We start from the raw sequence: 26945 nt of genomic DNA on the forward strand, positions 1-26945 counted from the left end.
GAACTGATAGGGCAGATCAAGGAAAGGAGATATCCTTTCCTTGGTTTCTAGCCTAGGAGACAGGGTCGGGTGAAACCAGTAAACAGGGCTTTGCTATAGATGGAGTAAGGGTGGAGTGAGTAGAGGGGGAGAGGAAGAAGGGATGGGAAGCTCAGTTGGACAATTAAACCTGAGATGTTACAGGGTCCAAGGTGAAAAGTCCAATGGAAAATAGTAAATATCAATTTGGCTCTTGGGAGACAAGGACCATGGAGTCACAGTCTGGTGGGGCAGCTTGTTAAGGGGAAGGGAGGTGGGTTGGGAGAAAGCAAAGAAGTAATTTATGAGCACCTATTATGTTCTGGGCATGTTATAATGTGTTTTATGAGCAGTCAAGAAACCAAGTGACGTATCGCACTGGGCAAATCTGCTGCTAAAGACCTCTTCTAAAGTGCTAAAAAGCAAAGGTGTCACTCTGATGACTCCGGTGCACCTGACCCAGGCCACGGTATTTTCAATCACCCCATATGCATGGGAAAGCTGGACAATGAATAAGGAAGACCTAAGAAGAACTACCAAAAACCAAACCAAACCCAGTGCCGTCGAGTCGATTCTGACTCATGATGCCGCTGAATTGCAGTGTTAGCAAAGAATATTGACTATACTATGGACCTGGTGGCACAGTGGTTAACAGCTCGACTGCTAACCAAAAGGTCAGCAGTTTGAATCCATAAGCTGCTCCTTAGAAACCTATGGGGCAGTTCTACTCTGCTCTATAGGGTTGCCGAGTCAGAATCAACTTGACAACAATGGGTTTGGGTTTTTTTTGGCCAGAAGAAGAAATAAATCTGTCTTGGAAGAAGTACAGCCAGATTGTTTCTTAGAAGCAAGGATGGCAAGACTTGGTCTCATGTACTTGGAACATGTTATCAGGAGGGACCAGTCCCTGGAGAAGGATATCATGCTTGGAAACAGAGGGTCAGTGAAAAAGATGAAGGCCCTCAATGAGACAGACTGATACAGTGGCTGCAACAATGGGCCCAAACATAGCAACAACTGTGAGGATGGCGCAGGACTGGGCAGTGTTTCGTATTGTACATGGTGTCACTATGAGTTGGAACTGACACCTAACAACAACATCTCCCAATGTATGAGACAGTTATTATCTTCATTTTTACATATTAGGAATTCAAAGCTCAGAGAGGTTAAGTAATTTGTCTAAAGTTACACTATTAGTAAGGAGACCTAGTGGCACAACAGTTAAGTGCTCAGCTGCTAACTGAAAGGCTGGCAGTTTGAACCTACCTAGCAGCTCCATGAGAGAAAAGACCTGTCAATCTGCTCCCGTAATTGCAGCCTAGTAAACCCTATGGAACAGGTCTACTTTGTCAGATGGGGTTGCTATGAGTAGGGATTGATTTGATAGCACCTAACAACAACAACAACACACTATTAGTAAGTGGTGGAGCTGAGATCTGAAAGCAAAACCAATGGACTTCAAAGCTTGTTTCCTTTCTGTAATTACATGTTGTTACGGTATAATATTCAGGTAGAGCAGTGGCATGTGTGCTATAAGGCAGCTGGCAAAGAATGTTAGAAAGCAAAAATATTTCTAGCAAAGACTATGAGGTTTATTATAGGTCAAGGAAGATATTAGCTGTATAAAAAGGACATCAACTGAGCTAAGTAACGGCATACAAGTCCTCAAATATAAAGAGAGCTGTAAAAAGGGAAACAATATAAGGTGGAACCGAGCTGGTTTCAGAGATCACAGGGCACGTTACAACACTCCAGGGAGAAGGGTTTGACTCCTGTTAAGTCAAACAGAATAAACCCATTTGATTACAGTTACGAGGCTAAACACAATAAGGAACTAGAGCTGGAAACAAAGTTCATCTAAGGGACAGACACGGGGGGAAGGGAATACGAACAATCCAAAAGCCAACTTGAGGAATCAGAGGATCTGACTTTTTTGAGCTGGAGGGAACTTAGAAGTTATCCAATCCTATCATTTCTGAGAGAAAATGTGCCTAGAAAAAAACGTCTAATTGTTAATATCTCAGCCTTTCAACTGGTTTGATTTCATTTTATCTTCACTTTTTTTTAAATGCAGGTACCGAGAGAGCCTGTTTTGTCCAAAATAATGCTCCAGAAATTCAAGTTAAGCCTATGTTGGAGGGCCACCAGATAAAGCACCAGCAGTTTCAGGAGCAAACCACGGATTCATCTTTGCACTCCTGACGGTGCCCAGTATAAATCTAACCAGTGAGCCTGTCTGAAGTAAACCCAGAGGAGAAATTTCCTAAGAGGGCAATGTGAGATGAATTTTCCAGGCCTTTCACAGTCTCTTACCCTAACCCTTATCATCTAGTCATTACCTGGACTCTCCCAATGGGCCCAAACCTGAAAGGCTAAATAAGGCTACATACCACATAAAAAGAAAGCCTAAGCAGGGAGTCCAGTCAGTAATTATAAAAACAACAACAGGGAAAAAATGAAGTTCACTGCAGAGAACTGGAGAAGAAAAGACACAACGGGAAGGCGAGAAGACACAACAGCAAGAAAGAAAGAATTTGTACATAAAAAAAAACTCAATATCCCCAGTTTACAGATAACTTAATTAAGGCTCAGTAAGATTTTAAGATGAAGTGATGTAATATCTAGCATGTACAAGACACTATGAAGAATATAAACTATCTTCTTAATCTCATAAGAGTTTTAGAGTTCATCATTAATTGAAGATTCCTGAATGTCAAGGAATGAACAATTTATACAAGTGTTTTCCAACAATGCCTCAAGAAGCACAGGGAAGCATACCAGGAAAATAAACTTGAGCTTGGTGACCTGATAATGAACTTGCTATCCCCACAAGATGGAACGAAATAGTAATAACAGAAAGATATTTGAGATTAGAGACACCTAAGAAAACCAAAAAGGGCAAAAAAAAAAAAAAGTTCCTATGAAAATGTTAAATCTGATTTCAAAAGCTCTGTTACATATGTACAACATTATCTATACTCCTCCACAAAAGGCCTCCCAAAGGAATTAAATCTCTAAGCTTGTTCTCATTCAATATACACTTAATAAGAACTTCAGGGGCCCAGTTCCTCAGACGGGCAAGTCCTCCTGGTACCTGGTATAACCACCCTTTGAATCTATCTCCCTGCTTTATTCCTCTAGGAAGGCTGAATCATACCTTGGGTTCTCTTCCTGTTTTGTACAAACTCTGAGTACCTCAGGGTGCTGGGTGCTGTGCGGCGAAGGCAACTATTCCTTCTCCAAGGCTCTGCTGAGCCATTTAATTTTCTCTCTTCCTCCAAATGCCTGGTGTTCTTCTCTATGGAAGGGCTCAGAGAAATCCCAAAGTCATATCCTCCTGCATCTCCCCGGGGACACTGATACTGCAGACCGTCCAGGATCAGCCCTCTGTACCCAAGTGCCGTCATTCCTGTCCTGTCCACACTGTTATACTTCAAATTCTTCATTTGATGGTGAAAATCTGTTCCTCTATAATTCTGAAATTTATACTCACAGCTTGCCAATAAAGTCTTATTGTCTTTATTTTCTGTATCAAAATGACCCTGATCCATGGTGTGAGTCTTTGCTTTGGGACAGATGTTATCATTTTGATAATCATTCCTGGCTCTGTCATAGTATTTGACAGATTCCTTACCTTCACTGGCATGATTTGAATCTGGGAAGTCCACAGATGGATCACTACGATAATTCTCGGGAAGATGATATAAATCCTTGTGGTCTCTATAATAAAAATTAGTTTCTTTACAATCCTCAGTGTTATAATTAAAATTCCTGCGGTCCATATGCCAGTTTTGACGTTGACCAGAATTCCCCAAAGAATCCTCCAAACCCTGGTAACCACTCCACTGTTCAGTTGTTTTAGAGTCCTCAGGATTACAATTCAGGTTCTTACAGTCCATGTAGCCATTAGTTTTTCCACCTCCTCCAGTTACATCTGGGTTTCCTGTAAGCCAACTGTCCTTAGTCCTTGAGCTCAGATTCCCATAATCTACATTTTCTGACTTCCCATAATCATCAAACCCTCTGGTCACACTTCTGTGGCACATCCAGTCATTTCCACCTCCGTTCACTTCCTCGAAGTCCATATAGCTTGGCTCACTCTGTTCAAAATCCCAGTATCCACAATCCCTTTTTCTGTAGGGCCGGTTCTGCCCCTTGGTCCAGTAGCTGGGATCCCAGTCATTTTCTTTGTAGAATCCATCTGGCTCTACAAAGTTCCTCTTCTGGAGACTCCTGTAGTCCTCATACCCCCAGCTGGGGCTCCAGTGTTCTTTCTTCTCCACTTGTCTTTCTTTTCTAAGCTCCTGGGTTTCACACATATTCAATGTGCTTAAAGACATAAGTTTTACTTCTCTTTTCCATGAGCCTGGGTTGGGCAAAAATGTGGACAGGTGTAGTCTAGCCTGAGGGTGTATCTGTCCTTCTTAAAATGTCTCCCAAAGCACTCCAGACACTCTTCTTGCTGCTCTGGTTGGAGCAAGAAGAGACGTGTAGTTATTTCAACCTCACGATCCAATCAGTGAGCTGCTCTATCCTTCCCCACAGAGGCCAGAAGATAATTAGTAACTAGTGTTCATGTGATTGGACTAGGCAGCTTTATTTGGTGTTTCCCTCAAGCTGGTCAAACTGGCTTGGCTGCTTTATGCAGAGGCTGAAGCTTTCTACTGCTTCAAAGGTTTTGCAGAAAGAGCAGTATGAAGTCGAAACAGCCCCCTTCAAACTTCTCGGTAAGGCCATATTGATCAGGCTGATCTGCTCCTTTAATCCTTTAGTAATCAATAAGCGCTTTCATGTGCAACTCAAATGGGACCTGCATCCCCCAAGTCCAGCTTTCTAATCCTTGAACTTCTGAAACTTCTCAGGCCTCCCATCCCTTTACTTAGAGGCAGAGCTCTTCCTCCTCTGAGAGCTTTGCTTTTATGGGGTTCAAGTTACCAGTTAGTGTGCGCCCAAAGCACAGGCCGCTCAAGCTCTTGCCTGCGGGTACATTAGACATCCCACTGAAGGAAGAAAAAGTACTTCCTCTTACTCTCATCTGGTGTGCTAGTAACTTTATAGCACAAAAACTTTCCCAGAAGAATACAGTTCTGCATGCCTTCACGCTTTGCTAGATATCTGTCATGCCAGAGAAGCATTAAACCATTTATTTCCTAAATCTCTTTGCTATCCAATTCATACAGAATATTTAGGATGAGGCTAGAAATTTGATCAATGGGTACAAAAATGCCTATGTGAATTCAATAAACATTAGACAGATACCTGTTATATACGAGGCACCGCAGAACAGAAAGATGAACAAGTTAGTCCTGTACAATGCAGGAACAATAAGCTCTAACGTAAGATCACATGGGATACGTGCAACAACAGAAACACAAAAACAAAGTCCCTGGTGGGGCAAAGGAAGCTTTCACGGAATTGGTGGTATGTGAACGGTGCCTTCACGAATAAGCAGGATTCCCACAGACCTTCTGGGTACATGGGGAAGAGTTTGAAGGGTATAAAATATGGAGAAAGTAAAAGGAGATAAGTGTGGAGAGAAAGGTTGGGGCAGTCGCAAGAGACCCGAATGCTATTTATTTTATTCAGTGGATAATGAGGAGTCAGTGATTCTGAGCACGGCAGTAACATGCCAAGAGACAGGCTCTAATAAGATTACTCTTTTAGCTCTCTGGGAATCTCCTCGCAGTGCGGCATTGATGGTTGAGTGGTAGAATTCTTGCCTTCCATGCAGGAGATCCAGGTTCAATTTCCAACCAGCGTACCTCATGCGCAGCTACCACACCCATCCTTCAGTGGAGGCATAGCATGTTGGCATGACGCCTGAACAGGTTTCAGCAGAGCTTCCAGACTGTGACAGGCTAGCAAGAAAGGCCAGGCAATCTACTTCTAAAAATCAGCCAATGAAAACCCTATGGACCACATGGGTCCGATCCCCAGCCAATCATGGGGATGACGCAGGACTGAGCAGTGTTTCGTTCTGTTGTGCATGAGGTCACCATGAGCTGAGGGTTTCTGTGATCCTTCAGTTTTAACAATCCATATATTCCTCACAACTTCTTTTTTCTTTTCACAAATACCTAATATGCTATTACGCACCTTTTAGATTCTTTACTAATGGTTACTGGATGAACCTCTAAACTGTCAAACCTTCTGATTTTCACATGGAGCGATTTTTTTTTTTGCTTGTTGGTCTCCCATAACCGACATCAGTCACAGCACAGCCCTGGCAGCCTCCATGTCTTCAGTGTGTACTACATACCATGATCAGGGCTAGGAAGTTGATATCAATTTTCTTTGATTTTCACTACCCTGCAAGGAAAGTATGTATTGTCCTCATTTTACCAGAGATGAAGAGATAACCTCTGAGAGTGTGAACAACCTGTCTAAGATCACATAAACTAGTATACAGTAGGACTACAATTTGAATTCAGATCTGTTTGACCAAGAGGAGTTATTTCAAAAGTACTGTCCTTACTTCCCCAGAATTTACAAGTAAACTCTACCATGGTCTTGTTCAGAGGTGGGGCACTACCAAGGCCAAGTTATACAGCTCTCTCCCCTCCTCCCCTCCAAAGCTACCATTCTTCTTTGTCTCCAGTCCTGGCCTCCCTCAGCCTGGCACAGTGCTGTTCCTCAAGCCCAACCACAAGAGCACATGGACTGGCACAGGAACAGGTAAGAGTGCTCAGCACTGTTTGACTCAGTGATCTAAAACCTAGCGCCTCAAGATTGATTTGGTTCACAAGCCAATAGGATGGCAAAATTATTTGGAAGGACAGGTTTCACCATGACTTATACAGAGGGACAGTGTAGCACACGAAGTCAGGAATTAGGAGACTTTGCTTTTAGAACTTTAATTTCTGCTAAAAACCAGTTTGTAGCTATGCTTAATTTCACTGATGTCAGTTTTCTTATGTGTAAGATGAGGAAGTTAATGTTTTCTCTGCCACTTTGAATCTAAAATTCTATGAGCTTGCTCATTTCTAATCCAATTAAAAGTTGAGATTAACCTTTCCCTAACTGTTATGGTCACTGGGTGCTGGATTTTTAACTGTTATGGAAAACAAAGTTCCTTTAGCAACTTAGTATCTTTGGTAAAGCTAGCTTGATAAGAAACAGGCCTGCAAAATCAACCAAGAGAAGAGATAAAAGAGAGGACTAAATTATGGGCACGAAGCACACTAGTTATAAAATGACCCAGTAGAAGAGGGTGTGAAGCATTTCATTTCACAAGAAACGTGAAAGTGGAGAAATGAAAATGAAGTGTTAGATAAGTGGAGAATGAATGAAAAACCAAAAAAACAAATGAATAGCTGGGTATAATATGGGGACCCCATCCCTTTTCCTTTTCTCAGTCCTGTGGCATTGGGGTCATTAAAGATTTAGTTTGCATAAAAATGCAAACCGCCTCAGCTTAACCTCCATATTCCTATGGCCTAGAAGGAATCAAAAGCTATGGCCCATATTCCTATGGACCAGAAGGAATCAAAAGCCGTGAATGGGTTGCTATTTTTGTGTGATTAATCTGTGTACAAAGAAGAGTGGCCAAGGGAAATGGGTGAATAACTTGTCTACTCTTCCCAGTCCTAGTATCGCTGGTGAAATACAACCCTGTAGATAGTTATCAAGCTCTTCTGATCTGCCTTCCACTTTACATAACAGTAACATTCCACTGGCTTTTTTCAGCAGCTGGAAAGATTACAGCCAAGAAAACCCCACTGGGCAGTTGTATTCTGTCACATGGGATCCGGAGTTGAATGGACTCGAAGGCACCAGTAACAACCACAACAAAAAGCAGCCCTCCATCCATGATGTTTGTTGTGACTAGAGGGTGGGTTATCAGCTATAGCACTATCAGCATTACTTCAAGGACAGCTAGAAATACTGCTGCACAGATTGCCAGAAGTGAAGATGAGCTGCAGGATTTGGAAGGACAGAGAAGAGGAAGGGGTTAAACAAAGAAAAAGGAGGAGATGGTAAAAGGCCAGCAGGAACTTGTAATTCTCTAATTTTTTTTAATGCCTCTGCAACTGACCAGGCTGATTCCCCTAGTCTGGCGATTGTCAACTACCCCTCGCTTTCTAACTCTGCCCTAACGTCGCTTTCTGGTTCCTACAACCAGCTGCGGTCGAGTCAGTTCCCACTCATGGCAACCTCATGTGCGTCAGAGTAGAACTATGCTCTGTTGGGTTTTCGGTGACTAATTTTTTAGAAGTAGATCACCAGGTCCTTCTTTGGAGGCACCACTGGGTGGGCTCAAACCTCCAACCTTTCAGTTTGTAGCAGAGTGTGTTAACCATTTCTACCACTCAGGGACTCCTTCTGATTCCTGCAGGTTTTGTTATTTTCCAGAGCACCTTGCGAATACCTCTCTCATCTGACCTGTTACTTATTGCATGTGTTTGCTTGTTTATCTCCTTTTACTATACTGAAAGCTCCTTGAAGGCAAGGGTCATGTCTAACTTATCTTCCTATCTCTAGCACAGCTTTGTATTTAAATGTTTAATGAGTTGATGCTGCAGAAGGGCAGTATAACTTAAAGAGTGGGCTTTCACAGCTCTTGGCTTGAATCCTGCCTTTGCCGTTTAAAAGCTATATAATCCTGGGGAAGTTAATCCTTCTAGGCCTGTTTCTTCATTTTTTCGCGATCAAATCTACCAACCTACCTGCATCTATACCCATCTACTCTACTGCTAAAATGGAGGAACCGTCTCTGCTCTGATCCAAGGCAAATCTCTCTGCTGGGACACAGGATCCCAGCCCCTGCTGGCCCCTTAAAGACTGCCCCAGCAATGAAGCCACCCCTCTCTTGCTTTTTCAACGTGCCTTCGCTAGTGGATCAGTCTAATGAGCCTATGAACATATGGTAACATTTTCCATCTTATCAACAACTTCCACTGGCCTCTCAATCCCCCTCCAACGAGCCCCCTCCAGCTACCACTCCATTTCTTTGCTTTCCTTTATAGCAAATCTCTGAAAGACTTCTGAGCAAGTCAAATACTCAATGTTTCTATTTCCTTACCTCTTGTTCTCTCTTTAATCCACTCCAATAAGATTTTTCGTCCCACCTTCATCACTTCGGAGCCCTGGTGGCGCGGTGGTTAAGAGCCACACTGCTAACGAAAAGGTTGGCAGCTTGAATCCACCAGATGCTCCTTGGAAACCCCATGGGGTGGTTCTACTCTGCTCTATAGGGTCGCTAGGAGTTAGAATTTACTCGATGGCAACTGGTTTGGGTTTTTGTTTTAATCATCATTTCACTCAAACTGCTCTTGGCAAGGTCACCAAATCCAATGGTCATTTCTGAGACTTCATCTTACTTGGCCTCTTGGCATCTTTTGACCTAGTCACTTTCTTAAAGCTCTCTCTTCTCTTGGCTTTGAGGACATCACACTCACTTAACTTTCCTTCTACGTGACTGGCTGTTCCTTCTCTGTCTCCACTGTTGGTTCATCCTCCGTGTCTTCCACACTTCTAAACACTGGAATGGCCCAGGGCTAAGTTCTTTTTTTCCCAGTTTTTTATGTCACAATGCAATACATGTATACCAATGCATATATGTGTTTGTGTGTGTATTATGCATACGTGTATGTGTCTATATATAATATGCATCTAGGAATAATTCTGGATGGTATTCTCCTATACACCCAAATATCTAGCATACAGGAATTCAAGAAATATTGGTATGACTAAGAATGTGGTTTCCATGCTTATTCAGAGCAGCTGCCTCTCAGCCTAAAGGTCAATTAGGAAGAGCTGCAAAGAAGACCCCATTATTTATGCTAACGTTGTTGCATAGGATGTCAATACTGCTACAGTCTCTGGCTGCATGGAGAGAGGGTATGAAAAAGAGGGAGAGCAAAGACACCTATGACAGAAAGCTAAGTGTCCCAACAGAAGAAGGGACTATGCACTGGTGAAAAGAGACTGACCAGGAGGACAGGAGACAGAAACAGAGAGAAAAGAATCTGGGAGTGTTGGAAAAGGAAATAAAATGGAATAAAAGAAAATAAAGTTGTTCGGGGGAAACACAATGTATTCTTAAAAAACAAACAAACAAACAAACTCATTGTCATTGCATCGATTCCAACTCATGGAGGCCCCATGTGTTACAGAGCAGAGCTGAGCTCCATAGGGTTTTCTCAACTGTAGACTTTATGGAAGCAGGCTGCTAGGCCTTTGTTCTGCAGTGACACTGGGTGGGTTCGACCTGCCAACTTTTCAGTTTGCAGCCTGGTGCAAACCATCTGTGCCACACAGGGACTTTCTTAATATACTCTCAAGGGATATAAATGTTCTAAATGGGACAGGGTTAGACGAAGAGCTTTCTGGGCCCAGGAGAACTTTCTAACGGTTACGAGTGAAGTGAGAGCTCAAATAGAGACCCTGGAACTGTGAGCAGCTTGGGGGGTATCACTAGCACGAATGGGTAAATCAGCAAACATTTTGGAAACCTGAGTAACTTCGTGATAAGTCAGCAGTCAAAAGCATATCTGTAAGAAAGGCCTAAATATTCTTAAAAAATATATCATTACATAAATATATATTCTTAAAAAACAAAAACCCATTGCCCTTGAGTCCATTCTGATTCATAATGACCCTACAGCACAGAGTAGAACTGCCCCCCATAGAGTTTCCAAGAAGCGGCTGGTGGATTCAAACTGCCGATCTTTTGGTTAGCAGCTGAACTCTTAATAACTATGCTACCAGGGTTCCCTTAAGCCCAAGGATATATTCAATCCAGTGAATAGTTTTCAACAGAAGAGAGTAGTGAAAAATGTAATGACTGGCATGTTATTTTGGAAGTAGGATGGCAAGAGTCAGCTGGGATCCCTCTTCCTAGAATCTGATTTTTTCAATTGTTTCTTCCTACCGCCAAGTCTGAGAGATTAAGTGGTCCCTCCTTACGCTGAAACACACTGACACTGCAGTGGGGCACAGTGAAATGGCACATTACGCTGTGCACTGGATCCACTGAGATCTGAATCCTAGCCCTACCACTACTTTGGGCAAACCTTCGTTTCCTCATCTATAAAATGTGGACAATGTTGAGGAATTGATAAAGTATATAAAAGTACCTAGCAGACTGTTTGACAAATAATACAGTGAAACCTGTGAGAGTCAGAACTTGACAGAACTGCCTTGTTTTTCCAGGTCTTGCAAGTTTTCCACCTTTGACAGGGTGCAGTCTTACCACTTTTCTGTCACTCATTTTAGTGGAAAATATTTGAGTTTTCCTTCTCTGACAGGTTTTTGCCTTACACAGGTTCTGATTTTACTACAGGGGCTCAATAAATTCTAGTTACTGTCACTGCCCCCCTCTTTTGGTGCCTGTCTTTCAGAAAGCTCTTGGTAAGGCTCAGCCCCTTGTTCTTTTCTCTTTTCATCTAGCTAAACTCTTTTTTTTTTTTTGCAATCTCACTGTCTGTGTGCTGTCAATTCCCAAATGCAAGTTTCCAGCCTTGACCTGTTCCCCTCCACCTCCACCAACCAGCATGTCCTGCAGTCTTCACCATAGCAATTAACTCCAGTCTTCCAGTCGCTCAACCTCGGGGTCATCCTTGACTTCTTTCATTCACATCCAATCCACTGGCATGTCCTGTTAATTGACTCTAACTCCAAACATACCTAAAAGTGAGCACTTACCATCTCTACCACTACCATGTTGGTCCAAGCAACCATCATCTCTTGCCTGGATCACTGACAGCCTCCTAACTGGTCTCCCTCTTCTGTCCTTGTGCGCCTTCAGTCTGTTCTCAACACTATACCCAGAATGTGACTTTTGAATTGTAAGTTAGCCCATATTACTCTCCTGCTCAAAACCTTCCAACGGGCCCCCTTCTTACACTGAATGATGATCTACAAGACCTATATATGCCTTTGCTCCAGCTGAACTGGCCTTCTGCACACTCTTACACTTACTGTCCTATCTGCTTAGAATGAGTCACCCCACCCCTAAAAATGGTTTAGCCGGCTTCCTACAATCACTCAGATCTTCACTCAAACGTCACTTTTCAGTGAAGACTTCCCTGATTTCTTTTCTCCATAGGTTCTTTTCCTTTTAAACATACTACATATTTTTATTTACTTATTGCTTATCTCATCCCATGAGGAAAGAGATCCCTGCTCTAAATCCTGTGCCTGGAACTGCCTGGAATATAGTTGGAACTCAAAAATACATGTTGAATAACGACTGCTCCAGAGTTTTTAGTCTCCTGGGTCTTACTACATCTGGTAAAGAGAACAGTAAAAGAAGGCAGCACTCTCTGGTAGGGGTATAGTGCTATAAATTCTTGTGGTTGAGGGGTTCCATACTAGCTGGAGACAGGCCTTTTTACCGTGCACTGCAAAAGCCTCAGAGAAATCCGAAACGATACTCGAAGTAGCTGGATCTATTCCAGCTTCTCCACCCCTTTGCCTGGAGCTGAGGGTGAGGGAATGTTCTCAAAGTGATACTGCAAACTGCTAAAAATAATGAGTCACAGGTCAAGTATAACTAAATTAATCATTCCAAGCTAGATTTCTTGGCATACATTAAACCACCTATCCTAAAAAGAAAACTAGTTTCTGTCCTGAATTAACATATACTAATTTTATTAATGGCTTCTGACTATGATGGCTGGTTTTTATCAGGAAAAATCCATTAGAAGTAACTGAGCCAATTTTTATTGAGCCAACACCCCAAACCAGATGTTACACAAGCCAAGGATACTTGCGTTTTTCTTATGTACTGACAAACTAAAAAGAAAGTAAGATTATTTCCTTCACCTACTTCACAAACTGATTTGGCTATTTAACTCTATCTTTTACTAGTTTGAGATAGAATTCCCACACCTGAGGCATTCCAAGGAATGTTCAGAATGACAAATTGCTTATGTAGGAAAATGATGCTTTCAAATTCTAAAACTTGTCTACAATTTTATGGATGACTTTAACATAAAGCTGTTACTGTTCCACATTATAAATCTATTGGCTCTTTCGTGGGCCTTAGAACCCATCTAATATCTTCCTGAAAATGTTCATTTACTGAAAACCATATTCTGATTTGATTTGCAGTAGTCATCACTAAAAACTACTCTGAGCATCCCTGGTCAATCTTCTTCTTGGCATGATGCAAAGGCTGGGAAGGGGGAAGCTTAGGAGCAAGGCTGCTGATGTGGAGTTGGCTAAGTCACTCTACACTACACTGATCTAGAAACCATGGGGTCTGGGCACTGAGCCACACCGGAAGTAACTACGGCCACAATTCGAAGGCAGCAAGTCAGGCTGCATGATGTAAATACAGAGGTCAATATCAGTATCATCAGTAGAATTTCAAAGACACACAAATGTGAATGATACTATGAGTACATCTTTTTTTAATAAAGACTGCATAGCCAGTGCCTGGCTCACAGTAAGCACTCAAGAAATATTTGTTGAATGAAGGGAATGAATGCAGACTGACTATTTGTCAAATCCAGGCACGTGAACTTCTTCTAGAGACAGAAAAGAACTAAAACCAGTTGCCACTGAGTCGATTCCAACTCATGGCAACCCCATATGTATCAAAGTAGAACAGTGTTCCAGAGGGTTTTCAAGGTTATGACCTTTCAAAAGCAGATCACCAGATTTTTTTTTTTCTTCCAAAGTGCCTCTGGGTGGGTTTGAACCACCAACTTTTGGTTAGTAGTTGAGCACTTAACCATTTGCATCACCAAGGGATTGCCCAGGAAAGGACGATGATATGCTAAAACGAGATTCTCTGCAGTTCTGACTAAAAAATCCCTGTTGCCATCAAGTTGATTCCGACTCACAGAGAGCCTATAGGACAGGGTAGAACTGCCCCAAAGGGTTTCCAAGGAGCAGCTGGTGGATTTGAACTTCAAATCTTTTGGTTAGCAGCCGAACACTTAACCACTATGCCACCAGGGCAGTTTTGACTAGGGCTTCTAAAAGTAGTGTCCTGGAAAACCAGAAAGTCTGAGGACTAACCCTGAATGTTTCTACTGCTTTGGAAGTCAACCTATTCACCAGATTTGAGAGGACAGTACTGTGTTTCAGAGTGGACCTTAATTTATTAATTAGCAACTCACTTGACTGGAAGGTCCCTGAGGGCAGATATCACATCTACATTGTTCATCACTATATATCTTGCCCTTAACACAGTACCTGGCACCCGGTAAAAACTCAACACATATTTGCTGAATGAATGAGTGACTGACCTGAGCCCTACATTTTCATTGCCCAATACACAATAATCATAACTGCCTCCTAGTATTCTGCCTTGACTTTAGATGATAATTCCAAATTTAAAACTCCTAGTTCTCAGAGTTAGACACCAACTTACCTAGAACTACCAATACTAGGCTTTTTGTTTCCAATAAATGAACTCACTCAGTACCAGTACATTTATCCATGTATCCATTTAAAAGCACTGCCCAGTGTTCTTAAGCATAGATGACAAAAAATTTCTGTGGAACACCATTAATTCTAAAAGGTATCATTGTTGAGAAATTTTTGATAGCTGGAATCAGGGAGACCTTTGTTCTGCCACCTGTATATGGAATGCACAAATAGTTTACAGGTTCTCTCTAATCGCAATACCATAAAAGGAGAAATCAATAACAGGAAGAGCAAGGGAAAAAAAATCAAATAGCATAAACCAAAAAGTATTGCTACTAGGGTTCTGGTTCATCCGTGCACGGATTTATGCCAAACAAAAAGCGTTTAAACATCTCTCTGCCATCAGTGGATGGTGCAGACAAATTCTCTCAGTAATACAGCTGTCTGAGTCTCATGAGGATGCCTTAAAAAAAAAATATATATTTTCTGTGCCACAGAAAAAATGATCTTGAGGTCAGGGCTAATACCAAATTTTTAACAACATTCAAGTGGACATCTTTCCAAATCATTGAAGCTTTACAACAAGTTTATGGGAATGCTGTCCCACATAAAACAACAGCTTTTAGATGGGTCAAGCATTTTAAGGAAGGCTGAGAAGACCTCAAAGATAAGCCAAGAGAGGGAAGACTGCTCAGAAGGTTATGGGGACTGTTTTTTAGGATGCCAAAGGGATTATCTCAATAGATTTTCTCAAAGGACACAGGACAATCACGGGGGCTTATTATGAAGACGTTTTAAGAAAACTGAAAACTGCATTGATGAGAAAAAGGTCAGGAAAGTTGCGCCGAGGAATTTTTTTCCATCACGACAATGCACCTGCTCATTTTTTGAGGGTAGCAAGAGCCGTTCTGTGAGAATTTTGTTGGGAGTAAAGGACAATGAAGAAAACCAAAAATACAAGGAAAATATTTGTCTGGAGGACTAATGGACCACATGAATCACAGCCTCCACCAGCCTGGGCCCAGAAGAACTAAATGGTGCCCAGCTACCACCACTGACTACTATGACAGGGATCACAATGTAGGTCCCGGGCAGAGTGAGAGAATAATGTAGAATAGAATTCAAATTCACAAAAAAAACCAGACTTATTGGTCTGACACAGACTGGAGGAACCCCTGAGACTACGGTCCCAGATACCCTGCTAATTCAGAACTGAAGTCACTCCCGAAGCCTACCTTTCAGCCAAAGATTAGACAGGCCTATAAAACAGACATGAAGGTTCTCAATCAAGTATATGAGACCAAGTGGGCAACACGTGCTCAAAAGCAAAGACGAGAAGGCAGGAAGGGACAGGAAAACTGGATGAATGGACAGGGAACCTGGGGTGGAAAGGGGGAGAGTGCTGACACATTGCAGGGATTGCAACCAAGTCACAAAACAATTTGTGTATATATTTTTGAATGGGAAACTAATTTGCACTGTAAATTTTCACCTAAAGCACAATACAATTAAGAAAAAAAAAGTTTACAAGTGTTATCTAGAAACTTGTAAGTATGGAAGGCAAGAAGGAACCCTGGAATAGCTATGGCTTTGGAGATGTGGCACTCAACCAAAGTCTCCTTAGAATTCCCTTTCAGGCACTCTGAAATCATCAAGGTACCTGGCATTCCCCCAAGAGTTTAGGTGCCCATTAAATGAACATCTTTTTGGGGATAAGTGTAAGCACCCATGCTTGTCCTTTAGCGAGAAGGTTGCTCCTGCCCCTGTGCGGCACAGGTGAGCCAGGGGCCCAGCTGCCTAGCTGTTCCCTAATTCTACATATTGTTTTTGCTCTAGGATACCCTCCTATTGCCACATCTCTGAGTTTGGGGTTCCCACAGAACGGTGCCAATTTGCATGGTAGTCCTTCCTGAGCACGTTTTGGACAGAGGTTTCCTCTCTGCAATACCATCTGCTCTCCATCTTTCAGAAAATCACTCCATTTCTGGCCTTCCAATAATACTTTTTCTTGGTGACCTTTTTCTATTGTATCTTTTTCATTCATTTTTAGAGATCTAAAGTAGATCTAAAGAGAATACAGAAAGATGTTTACTGTAGCTTATTGACTATGCAAAGGCATTTGACTGTGCAGAGAATAACAAATTATGGATAACATTGTGAAGAATGGGAATTCCAAAACACTTAATTGTGCTCATATGGAACCTGTATAGAGACCTAGAGGCAGTGATTTGAACCAAACAAGGGATACTACATTGTTTAAAATCAGTGAAGGTGTGCATCAGGGTTGTATCCTTTCACCATACTTATTCAATCTGTATCTTGAGCAAAAACCTGAGAAGCTGGACTATGTGAAGAAGAATGAGGTATCAGGATTAGAGAAAGACTCAACAACCTGCGATATGGAGATAACACAATACCAATGGGGGTATAAATGTCACTGAGCTTTGCGCTGCTTTATCTAAGCAGTCAATGAAGTCAGGAGGCTACAGTGGTCATAGTTACATCAAGACAGAGGAGTCTAGTTGTGGCAACAGAATAAGAAATTAGGTAATAAAAAAAGCAAATCATTCTTTACTTTGGATCAAAAGCATGTCATAACACAGATGAACCTAGAAAGCACTATGCTGAGTGAAATAAGTCAATAGCAAAAGGACAAATATTGTATGGTCTAACTTATTTTTACACAAATAACATGCACCTTTTACATTTGTTTGCCAACTGCTCCTTCCCCCCACGAGGTATTTTTGTAAGCATGTTATGCTAACATTTTTTTTCAAATAAACAGGCAAAAAAGAAACGTGGCATAGCGGTGTTTACGAAAATACCTCGCGGGGGAGGAGCAGCTGGCAAACAAACATAGAAGGCATGCGTTATTCGTGTGTAAATAATGGTATATCAAACAACCAAATAAACAGAAACCAAAGATTAGTGGTTACTAGGGGTGTGAATGAGGAGGGAAGGGGGAGCTTTTGCTTAGTGGGCATCGAGTTTATGTTAATAATGGTGGAATAATTTGGAAAGGTGACAAAGGTTGGACAAAATGAACAATATAATCAATGTCACTAGATTGTACATGTGGAAACTGTTGACTTGGTGACGGTTTTGTTGTGTATGGTCTTACCATAATTAAAAAGATCAAAAAGCATGGGTAGGCTGTTATTTGAACTTATGGGTGTCTAGATACAAGTATATGTTATTTCCTCATCACTTACCTCTAAGTTGCTGGAGTTCTGTATTCAGACTTTCAATCTTACTCTCATAGAACTCAAGATTCTCAAGGGTCTCTGCTCTCAATGATTCATCTTGCTTCTCCTCTAGCATTAAGTTTAGTTCTTCTTGAGTCCTGCTATACATATCCAACTCCTGTTCCATTTCCTGAATCTTCACCAATACTAAGGGACAATGGGAAGTTTGCTCCACGGTCTTTTCTGTATTCTCAGGGCTTTCCTTTTCTAGAGTCTCACAGCTAGGATGGTTATAGGTTAGGATCTTGGGGGATACTGTATGCATTTTCTGCTGTGTTGAGGGAGGCAAGGGAGCTGGACGAGAGGGTCGCACTGCCAAGGGTGGTGCAGATTTCAGGTTCTGGTCAACCAGCAAACGGGGAGAAGTGGATACTGATGAACAGGGACGTGGTGGTGGTGGCCTTAAGGCCTTCCTCCTCTCAGGCAACTCCTGCTGGGTGATTAATTTCGAGGACCCTCGGACAATATCCTTCTCAGAGTTAAAGTCTGTGATTGAAAAATTGCGTAAGACTTTATCTGGTTCTGTGCCAGGCCCCGACAAGCTCTTCTCAAACTCTATCAGCTGTTGGGTCAACTTAGAATCTAGGTCACTGCTGTCATCTCCCTGTTCAAGTGCTGTTGTTTCCATAGCAGGCCCCTTGCCTTGCAGACCAAGCATCATCCCTGATCTCTCTAATACAGAGCTAAAGCTGGAGGCATGTTCTTTGGACTTAGGGTGCTTTTTACCACACCTCGCTGTGCTGTGGAGCTGCAGGCACAGTTGGCTGGGCTTTACTGCCCTAGAGGTTAAGAGCAAAGAGCTACTATGAAGAGGGGGCACTGGCTTCTGAGCAGTTTTCAGCTGGGAGTGTGTTCCTTTGAGAGGTAGACTGGAGTAGTCTCTACTCCTTGCTTCTAAAGGAAGAGGGTCAGAGTACATTTCTGAGCTTTGGTGCCTCTCGCTTGCTGTAGAACTATACTGGTTTTGCTGCAATTTGGGATAAAAAGGTACCTGAGGTTGGGAGGAAATACCATTGACCACCTCTAAAGGATCATTTGTGCAAGAGTCTTTGGCAAGAGGCTTTTCACATTCACACACCATGCCTGGGCTTCTCAGAGGCCCTCCTAAGGTGTCTTCACCCAGATGAGAGTTTTTGTTTACTTCACACTCAGAAGTCAGATGATCTAGGGGAGAAGCTGCTGTTGCAGAAAAAACACAGTGGGACTTCTCTGCTCCGTGCTCATGAGATTCATGTCTTTTTTCCTCCACTACTAAGGAGTTTTCCAAACAATCCAAAGAAGTTTCAGGGACCTTGGTAAGGCTGTTTTCCTGTGGCAGATCCATGGTCTCCTCCACCCTTGTATTAGGACACAACTTTACAAAGCGGTAAGGAAAGATGCCCGTCCTGCCCTTCAGTGACCCTTCTAGCCAGCCATCTTCCAGGGTCCCCAGAATTCGGATTTTATCCCCTACCTCAAAATCCAACTCATTTGGCTCCAGGGCTTGGAATCTGTAGAGAGCAATTCCATAGGTCCCTGGTTGCTCTTCATCCTCTTCTGGACCTCTCTCTTCTTCTCCTGTAGGGCTATCGACGACACCATTAATAATGAACCCATCTCGATTTCCAGAACCTACTGGCTCATCCACAGTCCTCAGGGGCCCCAAAAGCTCTACAAAACCTTCTGGAAAAATGCCTCTTCGACCCTCCAACTCTCCTTCAAACCAGCCTGGTTCAGGAACTCCAATAATCGTAATCACATCCCCTTCTCTGAAGTCCAGTTCCTCATCCAGCTGGGCAGAAAGCCCCATCAGGGCCCGGGCTTGTCCCATTGAATATTCAGGAATCTGAAGCAGGGAGCTCTGTGAGTGCCACTGACGGCTTTGTGAGGAGAGACAGAGCTCACGGACACACGAAGATGGGAAGAAGCCTCGTGCGCCCCAGCAGCTTCGACCCTGCAACCAGCCAGCTGTGGGAGAGCCATCAAGAATCACTAGGTCACCTAAAGAAAGAGAAGTAAATAAAATGACTTCAGTGATCATCCCAGCAGAATATTACTGTAAATAATAGTGCAGCTCACTGTTTTAAACATCTATCAAATTCAAGGAAGCATACTACTAGAATTTTACAAGCAGGAACCTGTTTGACCATTCAGTGAACTGGAACATTTTTATACACTGGAGATTTTCAAAGTGGGTCATCAAAACCCTGGGTAGGGGAGACAGATCTCTGAGATTCTCTCAGAAAGTCAATGAGGCCAAAAGTATTTTCATCACAATACTAAGACTTTATCTACATTTTTCACCGTATTGACATTTGCAATGACGGTGCAAAAGCAATGGTGGGTGCAGCTGCTGGCACCTTAGCAGGAACCAACATAACGGCAACAAACTGTACAAGGGGCCACTGTATGGTCATCATCGTACGGTCACTGAATTCTTCACCACCAATGCACTCATGGTAACAACAACAACAAGAAAGCCAGTTTCTAGGGGAGAAACGAGTGTTCTTGATGACAGGTGTCCTTAAGAATGTCCTTGATGAAGCAACACAAATGAACACTTTTATTTTAAATCTCAACTCTTGAGAAACATCTTTTGTAATATTCTGTGTGATGAAATGGGAAATACGCATAAAGCACTTCTGCTGCAGACTGAAGGACAATGGCTGTCTCGAGGAACAGCGCTTGTGTGACTGAGTTGTAGTCTGAACCAGCTGTGTTTGCTCACAGAACACCACTTTTTACTGGAAAGAGTGACTGACAGACAACTATGACTATTCACGCTTAAGTATTTGGCAAACATTTTCTCTGAAATTAAAGAAGCCTGCAACTTCGAGGAAAATAAATTACAGTATTTGTTATTAATGATAAAATTCCAAATTTCAAGTGAAAGTTAATATTTTGAAAATCTTGTATCTACAACCAAGAGCTTGATAGCTTTCCCATATGTAAAGATTCTTCTGATGTGATCACTAGAGATATTTACAGATACAATTTTTTGACATTATATAATGAAATGGTCAACATTTGAAAATCTGCATACAACTCCTTGAGCCAATTATTTTCCAAATGATTGAAGCATGACATTATGAAATCATTCATGGCTACAATTCATTCCAAAGGCAAGAGACAGTAATTGATTTTAGGGTAACAGTAGAAAAGTTCACTGACAGAGTTTCAGATTACACACTGCAACTAACCCTTAAGAAACTACCACTCATGTCATTGTGGTACAGTAGCAAAGACGAATGTTCACAACTATCTGAAAAGGCTATTAAACCACTCCTCCAGTCTTCCACTGTATATCTGCGTGAGGCTGGACTTCCTACATACACTTCAACCAAAACAACATACTGCAACAGATTGACTATGGAAGCAAATACGAGAATCCAGCTGTCTATAAAGTCAGACCTTAAAAAGATTTACAAAAATGTAAAATAATGCCTCTCTTCTCACTAAATTTTTTTGTTTGGAAAATTAATTATTTTACACACAAATATTTATGTTAATATATAATGAGTATTTTTTTTTAATGACTTGGTAAATATTTTTTCATTTCTCAGTTTAAAAAGCCAATATGGTAAACATCAATAGCCCACATAAGTAAAAGCTCTTTGAGGTCTCAATAGCTTTTGAATGTTAAGGGATTCTGAGGCCAGAAACTTTAGAAATGCTACAATAAATAATATTCTCACAGTCCATGTGACTGAATCAGTTTATAAATCATAGAAGAATATATTCAGGTCCAATATATCTCCTTGGGCAAGGGTTTACCATAAATCTAATTTCTCAAGCCAAATTATTCAATATCAAATATAAGTCAGTTAAGAAGGAAGTCTTCAGGATTGGGTTATTTTTTTGAGATATTGGGGTAAGCAATAAGCTTTTCATTCATTTTCTACAGAGGCCTTCTTGAACTATCTCTATTCTGAAAATACACCATAATAAAATCTTAAAAGAAGGTTCTAGTAATCAACATTTTTTATTTTTAAAAACAACCAATATTTCCAACATTGGCGTTTCAGGTTATCTTCACAAAATACAGGTTGAACAGTTAGCATCTGTCTAACTGTTGAAGAAGTTGAAGTAAAGAAAGGCTAAAACAATGTTTCTAGAAAAAATGAAATGAAAGTTGTCTTATTTGAGTCACCCCAGTTAAAAATATTACTCTATAGTTTTGTAACCAATGGTTTTATAACAAATTCTTAATTATCTGATTATGAGCCATTCATTTTGTACAGTATCAATTTTAATCTCATTTTAGCTTTCTTTTCACTCAGCACCTAAGTCAATTTTCCCTGTCATGAGCTGAGGTGCTCAAGGAACGTAGGTGGCTTAAGTAAAAGAAAACCACGGGGACAAAGCATCTTGCAAAATCATGATTCATTTTATAGTCAAGCACATTTGAAAACTGGGTTATCTTTCAGGGTATCAATGCTGGGATGTTTAAAATATTAAGTCTGTCCTATCTTCTCAAGTAGGAGTCACTGGATGGTGCAAAGAGTTAAGCGCTTGGCTGCTAACCTCAAGGTTGGCAGTTTGAATCCAACCAGAGGCACCTCAGAAGAAAGGCCTGGCAATCTACTTCTGAAAAATCAGCCATTGGAAACCCTACGGAGCACAGTTCTCTCTGACACAAATGGGGTCACCATGAGTTGGAGTCAACTACCTGGCAACTGGTGGTGGTGGTGGTGGTCTTCTCAAGTGGATTATAGGTTCCTTAACGGCAGGTACCACTTCTCTTTTGTATTTCAAGAGTCTGGTCAATGCCTTTCCTACAGCAAGCACTCAATGTCCACATGCTAATGAGAATGATCCTTCAACCTCAACTCCAAATAAATTCATTATGTCTTCCCTCCAGAACTGGTTTCATGCTGCTAACTTTCTCTAATTTCTTCTTTCAAAATATTTCTTCCATCCATTACTGGCTTTTTGCTACTACCCTAGTCCAACTCTCGCCATCTCACCCTTTTAAACCTTGGCCCCAGTCATTGCCTCTTCCAGTCTACCGAATGATTCACGCCAGATTAAGATTATAGATGTACCAATTTTATCATACCCCTCCCCTACTCAAACTTTTACCATGAGGCACAAAGAGCCTATTGCCAAAGGCTTCTTCCCTAATACTCCGACTCTTACTCCCTGAAATTAAAAAAAAAAAAGTTTGCCCTGGACACTCTCTGAAAAGGTTTAGTTCCTAACTATCAGAAAGCTAGTTTTAGGTTTTCACCCCAATGCAAGATGGCATTCACATCCAGCCATAATCCTCTCCCCAACTATCCAGTATTATCTCACCTGTGAGACCCTATTCCACACAAGGGGACTTTCACTGTCTGCAGGAAAACACTGGTGGCATAGTGGTTAAGTGCTACAGCTGCTAACCAAGAGGTCCGCAGTTTGAATACACCAGTTCAAATCCTTGGAAACCGTATGAGGCAGTTCTACTCTGTCCTATTGGGTTCTAAGAGTCAGAATCAACTCGACGGCAACGTTTTTTTGTTTTTTTTTTTTTTGTTTTATATAAACCATGCCCATATTAACTCCAAATCCTAACTCATGCTGTACTCTCTCTTCATCTGAAACCTTAGCATCTTCTCTAAAAAACCTTAGAAGCCACATTCATCTTGGCTGTCTATAGTCTATATAAAAAAAAAAAAACAACTGCTTATGTCCGTAATTTGAACAACTGTATCTTGGTCCTACATTTCTTTAATTTATAACTAAACACTCGTTGGCTACAGCCTTGGGGTCCTGAGAATTATAACAAGTAATTTCCCCCCACTGGCCCTGAGGCCATTCCTTTGGCGCCACAGAGGAACTCACTGGTGACTTGACTGCTGTTTAAAAGCAATGACCTCTTGGTGACTGGGACGAATAAGTGTGCCACAACTCCCACTCTGCTGGCTTGGACAAGAACTGGCTTTCTTAAAGTTGTAGAATTATGGTACTTTCCTTGTTTTGCCAGCTCTCCATGAAACCAATATAATAAGGCTTGTTTCTTCTGTCTATTTTCACCTGGGTGACCGTTTTGAAAATCTTCACTACTTGGCAGATAGTCATTCTGTTGGTCATTTCTACATAACAAAGCTGATTTTTTAAAAATCACAGTTTAGACCCTGGAAAGCACCTTAGAGAAAATTTATTCTATTTTTTTTTATTGTTGTAAATATATATATATACACACACACATATAACATTTGCCAATTCAACATTTTTCAGGTGTACAATTTAATAATATCAATTACATTAATCATGTTGTGCAACTATCACCCATAATCGTTGCCAAATTTCCCATCAAATTTAGTTCATCTTTCAGCCTTGGTACTGAGTTTTTTACATGAATCTCTCATTTTCATCAGAGGGAATCACGGAAGCTATTCTAGGATCCTAGGTGCCACCTTGGATATGGAGGCTACTTTGTGGTCATTTGCAGACTTTCGGAACACCAACACAAGAAACTTCTGAATAGCATGCATGACTAGATTTCAAGAACAAAGAAATAGTAAGTGTGGTGACCGTAGGGTCAGCCTTAGTCTTTGGCTCATACACAGTCTCGGCCACACTGCTGGTTTCCTCTGGCTGGATTTTATATTTAAGCAAGAAATGCATTAGAAATAAGGTGATAAGAATGAATGCAGATCTTCTCAGAATCTGAATGTAAGTAGTCTGACCCTACAGTATTAGCTTCCTCACTGCATCCTGTTATGGCCCTCTCTAAACACCCAGGGAACTATGTGCTTTATGCAGACTGACAACAGATTTTATTTAGGTTTCCAGATGAGGCATTTCAGAGCCTTAGTCCTGGTATCTCACACGCTTGGCTCTGCAAATTTACAAAACAGGTGCTTTGATTGATAAATGCCATTTGAGATGTTTGTCTTCATTTTTTATTGGACTTTTTTTTGCGGGGTGGTCTAGAAACAGGAGGGTATAGGCAAAGGCCAGGCATTCTGTGCACGTGAGGAAAGTATTAGCGATATTACATCGCTGCTCATAATATACACATTTTTTTCTTTCCTCTTTGCCTCTGTGGTGTCACACTCACTTCTTCTGTTTTTTCTCTCTCTTTTCCTCTCTTTATTGGAGCAGCCAGTGGCACTGGCCACCTGTACTGACCTTTCTCCTAGACAACAGTTTTGTTTCTGAGTTTAAATATAACTCAAAATACAAGTCCAAAACAATTAGATAGCTTTGGGAAAAGGAGAAAGAGTGACACCTGCTGGAAGAACCACTGTGGTTTGATTCCAGATAGAATCTTCGTGGAAAAACGTACAGACACACAAAACTTCATCCATAATGATCAGGGGAAAAAAGGGTACCCTGAGACACATCTACAAACTCAAAGTGAAGAATGATAAAAATACCTAACATTTACTGAACGCTTACCTTGTGCCAGATGCCTTACATGTATAACCTGATTTAATCCTCACAGCTACCCTGAGGTAGGTATTCTTATCCTCATTTTGTAGATAAGGAAACTGAGGCTGAGAACTTAACTAATTTGCCCAAGGTCAGTTATTAATTGGTAAAGCTGAGTTTAAGCCTAGTGCTGTCAGAATTCTTATCCCCTAAACTATACCGTCTGTTACAAATGTGTGTGTGCGTGTCTGTGGGTGTGTATTTTTTTCCTCATTAATCCTAATGATATTTCTGAAAGGTAGGTAAATGATAATTAACCAAAAAGGTAGCACGGTAAAACACAACAGATCTCAAACATTACCCGTCACACTTTTAGGGTTTCCAAATCCCTTCCTGACACATATTCCATCACCAAAGTTTTGTTCTGTTTATACAGAAGAGGCGAAACTGCACTGCCACACTTAGAGTTACCAAGGAAAGATAAAACCACAACAGGGTGCAGGACTAACAGTACTGGAGGATAGAGATAAAGAAATAAATTATTTAGGAGCTGAAACATTGATCTAATGGAAAAACAGTCTAAAAAGTAGAAGGGCCACCCCAAGCACTAAACTTGAAGATAAGGAAGCCTAGATTCAAGTCTTATAAGCTATGTGTGGTATAAAAACAATACCTTCTGCTTTTAGCAATTTTGTTTCGAACTAGCAAAATTAATACTTGTTGATGTGAACTGTCATGTATTAAAAAACTACAAGAGGAATTAAAGTCATTCCTGTGTCTCATACTAAATTTCCCAGAAAAAAGGCACATTGAGTAGGTACACCTAACTTTCTCATCCTCAAAGTCTTGAGCTTTTCAAATTGGAAGATACATAGAGCTGGAAGAGACATGAAAGGCACAGAAGGAAAAAGAGCTGAGTCGTCAGGGTGTTTACTGGCAGTTGTTATTGTTAGTTGCTATGGAATTGATTCCAACTCATGGCGACCCCATGTGTGCTGAGAACCCTTCCATAGGGTTTTCAAGGCTGGGACCTTTCGGAAGCAGATTGCCAGACTTGTCTTCCGAGGCACACTTGGGTAGGTTCAAACCACCAACCTTTCAGCTAGTAGTCAAGTGCTTAACTGTTTATCCCACCCAGAGACTACTGGCAGTCAAGTATCACAAAGAAGAACACAAAATAAAGTCATCAGAAATTAGTACACCTCTTCCTATTTTCCTCTCCATTTTCCTAAGAATTCCACTTGCCTTGCCTCCTTATCCTTTGGGTCCAATGTACATTTTAAGATTACTAGGATTAATTGATTAAAAGCTAGTCAAGATAAGATCTATAGATTTCCAGGACCCAGCCTGACCCTGAGTCAGTCTTGGCACATGCCGGAAGGTCCACGCCAGAACATCTCTCAGGCTGCCCTGGATTCCTGACACATATTTTAACTTCAAAGCAGTTCAGAACACATTAGACCAGACTTGCCAGTCAGTAGAAAGGCTCTCTTTTGAGTACCTAAACCTTGTCTATGTAAGATGTAATTGTGAAACAAAAAAAGCTAGTTCCACAACCCACATCCTCAAATTCCTCAGAACGCTGTAGTCATTATGCATATTCCCACATACTACATCCTATACCTACTATGTTCTCCAGGAACCAGGAGTAGGAGAGGAAAAGTCCACGCTCTCCACATCCTCTACACAGCTCTGGTAGAAGCCACTGTGCTCTTGCCTTTTCTCTATTCTATCGCTGACTGTTCTGGGAGACCTGTGGGTGAGGGCAGTAAGGTTTCCAGTTCATCTACTTCTGTCTGCCTTCCCAACACTGATTAGCATGGAAGTACACAGAACAGAGGTCGAGGATGAGTGTAAAGTGAAGCACAAGGAACTCTCAAAATAGACTTTTAGGATTATGGTCAAAATCTAATATTCCTTTCTTCCTACCAACTAAGGGTTAGAGAATTTTGCTAGATCTGTCCTTGACTCTCATGTGTATGTGGCTTCAGAAGTTAAGTTTATCTCTTTAGTACCATGCTT

The 26945-nt window shown here is 41.4% G+C and overlaps 1 protein-coding gene across 3 annotated transcripts in view; it reads right to left on the minus strand.

The window, feature by feature from the left end:
* The window catches only part of DNMBP (dynamin binding protein), a 131098-nt gene that overhangs the window by 56775 nt on the left and 47378 nt on the right, over nt 1–26945 (minus strand). For 2 of the 3 annotated variants that reach the window (XM_049854892.1, XM_049854891.1), the window contains exon 4: nt 17553–19565. In XM_049854892.1, the coding sequence (XP_049710849.1) occupies nt 17553–19565 (2013 nt within the window). Of the gene's footprint in view, nt 1–3175; nt 7958–17552; nt 19566–26945 lie in introns of those variants that run through there. The other variant, XM_049854893.1, reaches the window with a different exon arrangement.

Source organism: Elephas maximus, chromosome 16 (assembly GCF_024166365.1).
Source record: "Elephas maximus indicus isolate mEleMax1 chromosome 16, mEleMax1 primary haplotype, whole genome shotgun sequence".
NCBI lineage: Eukaryota > Metazoa > Chordata > Mammalia > Proboscidea > Elephantidae > Elephas > Elephas maximus.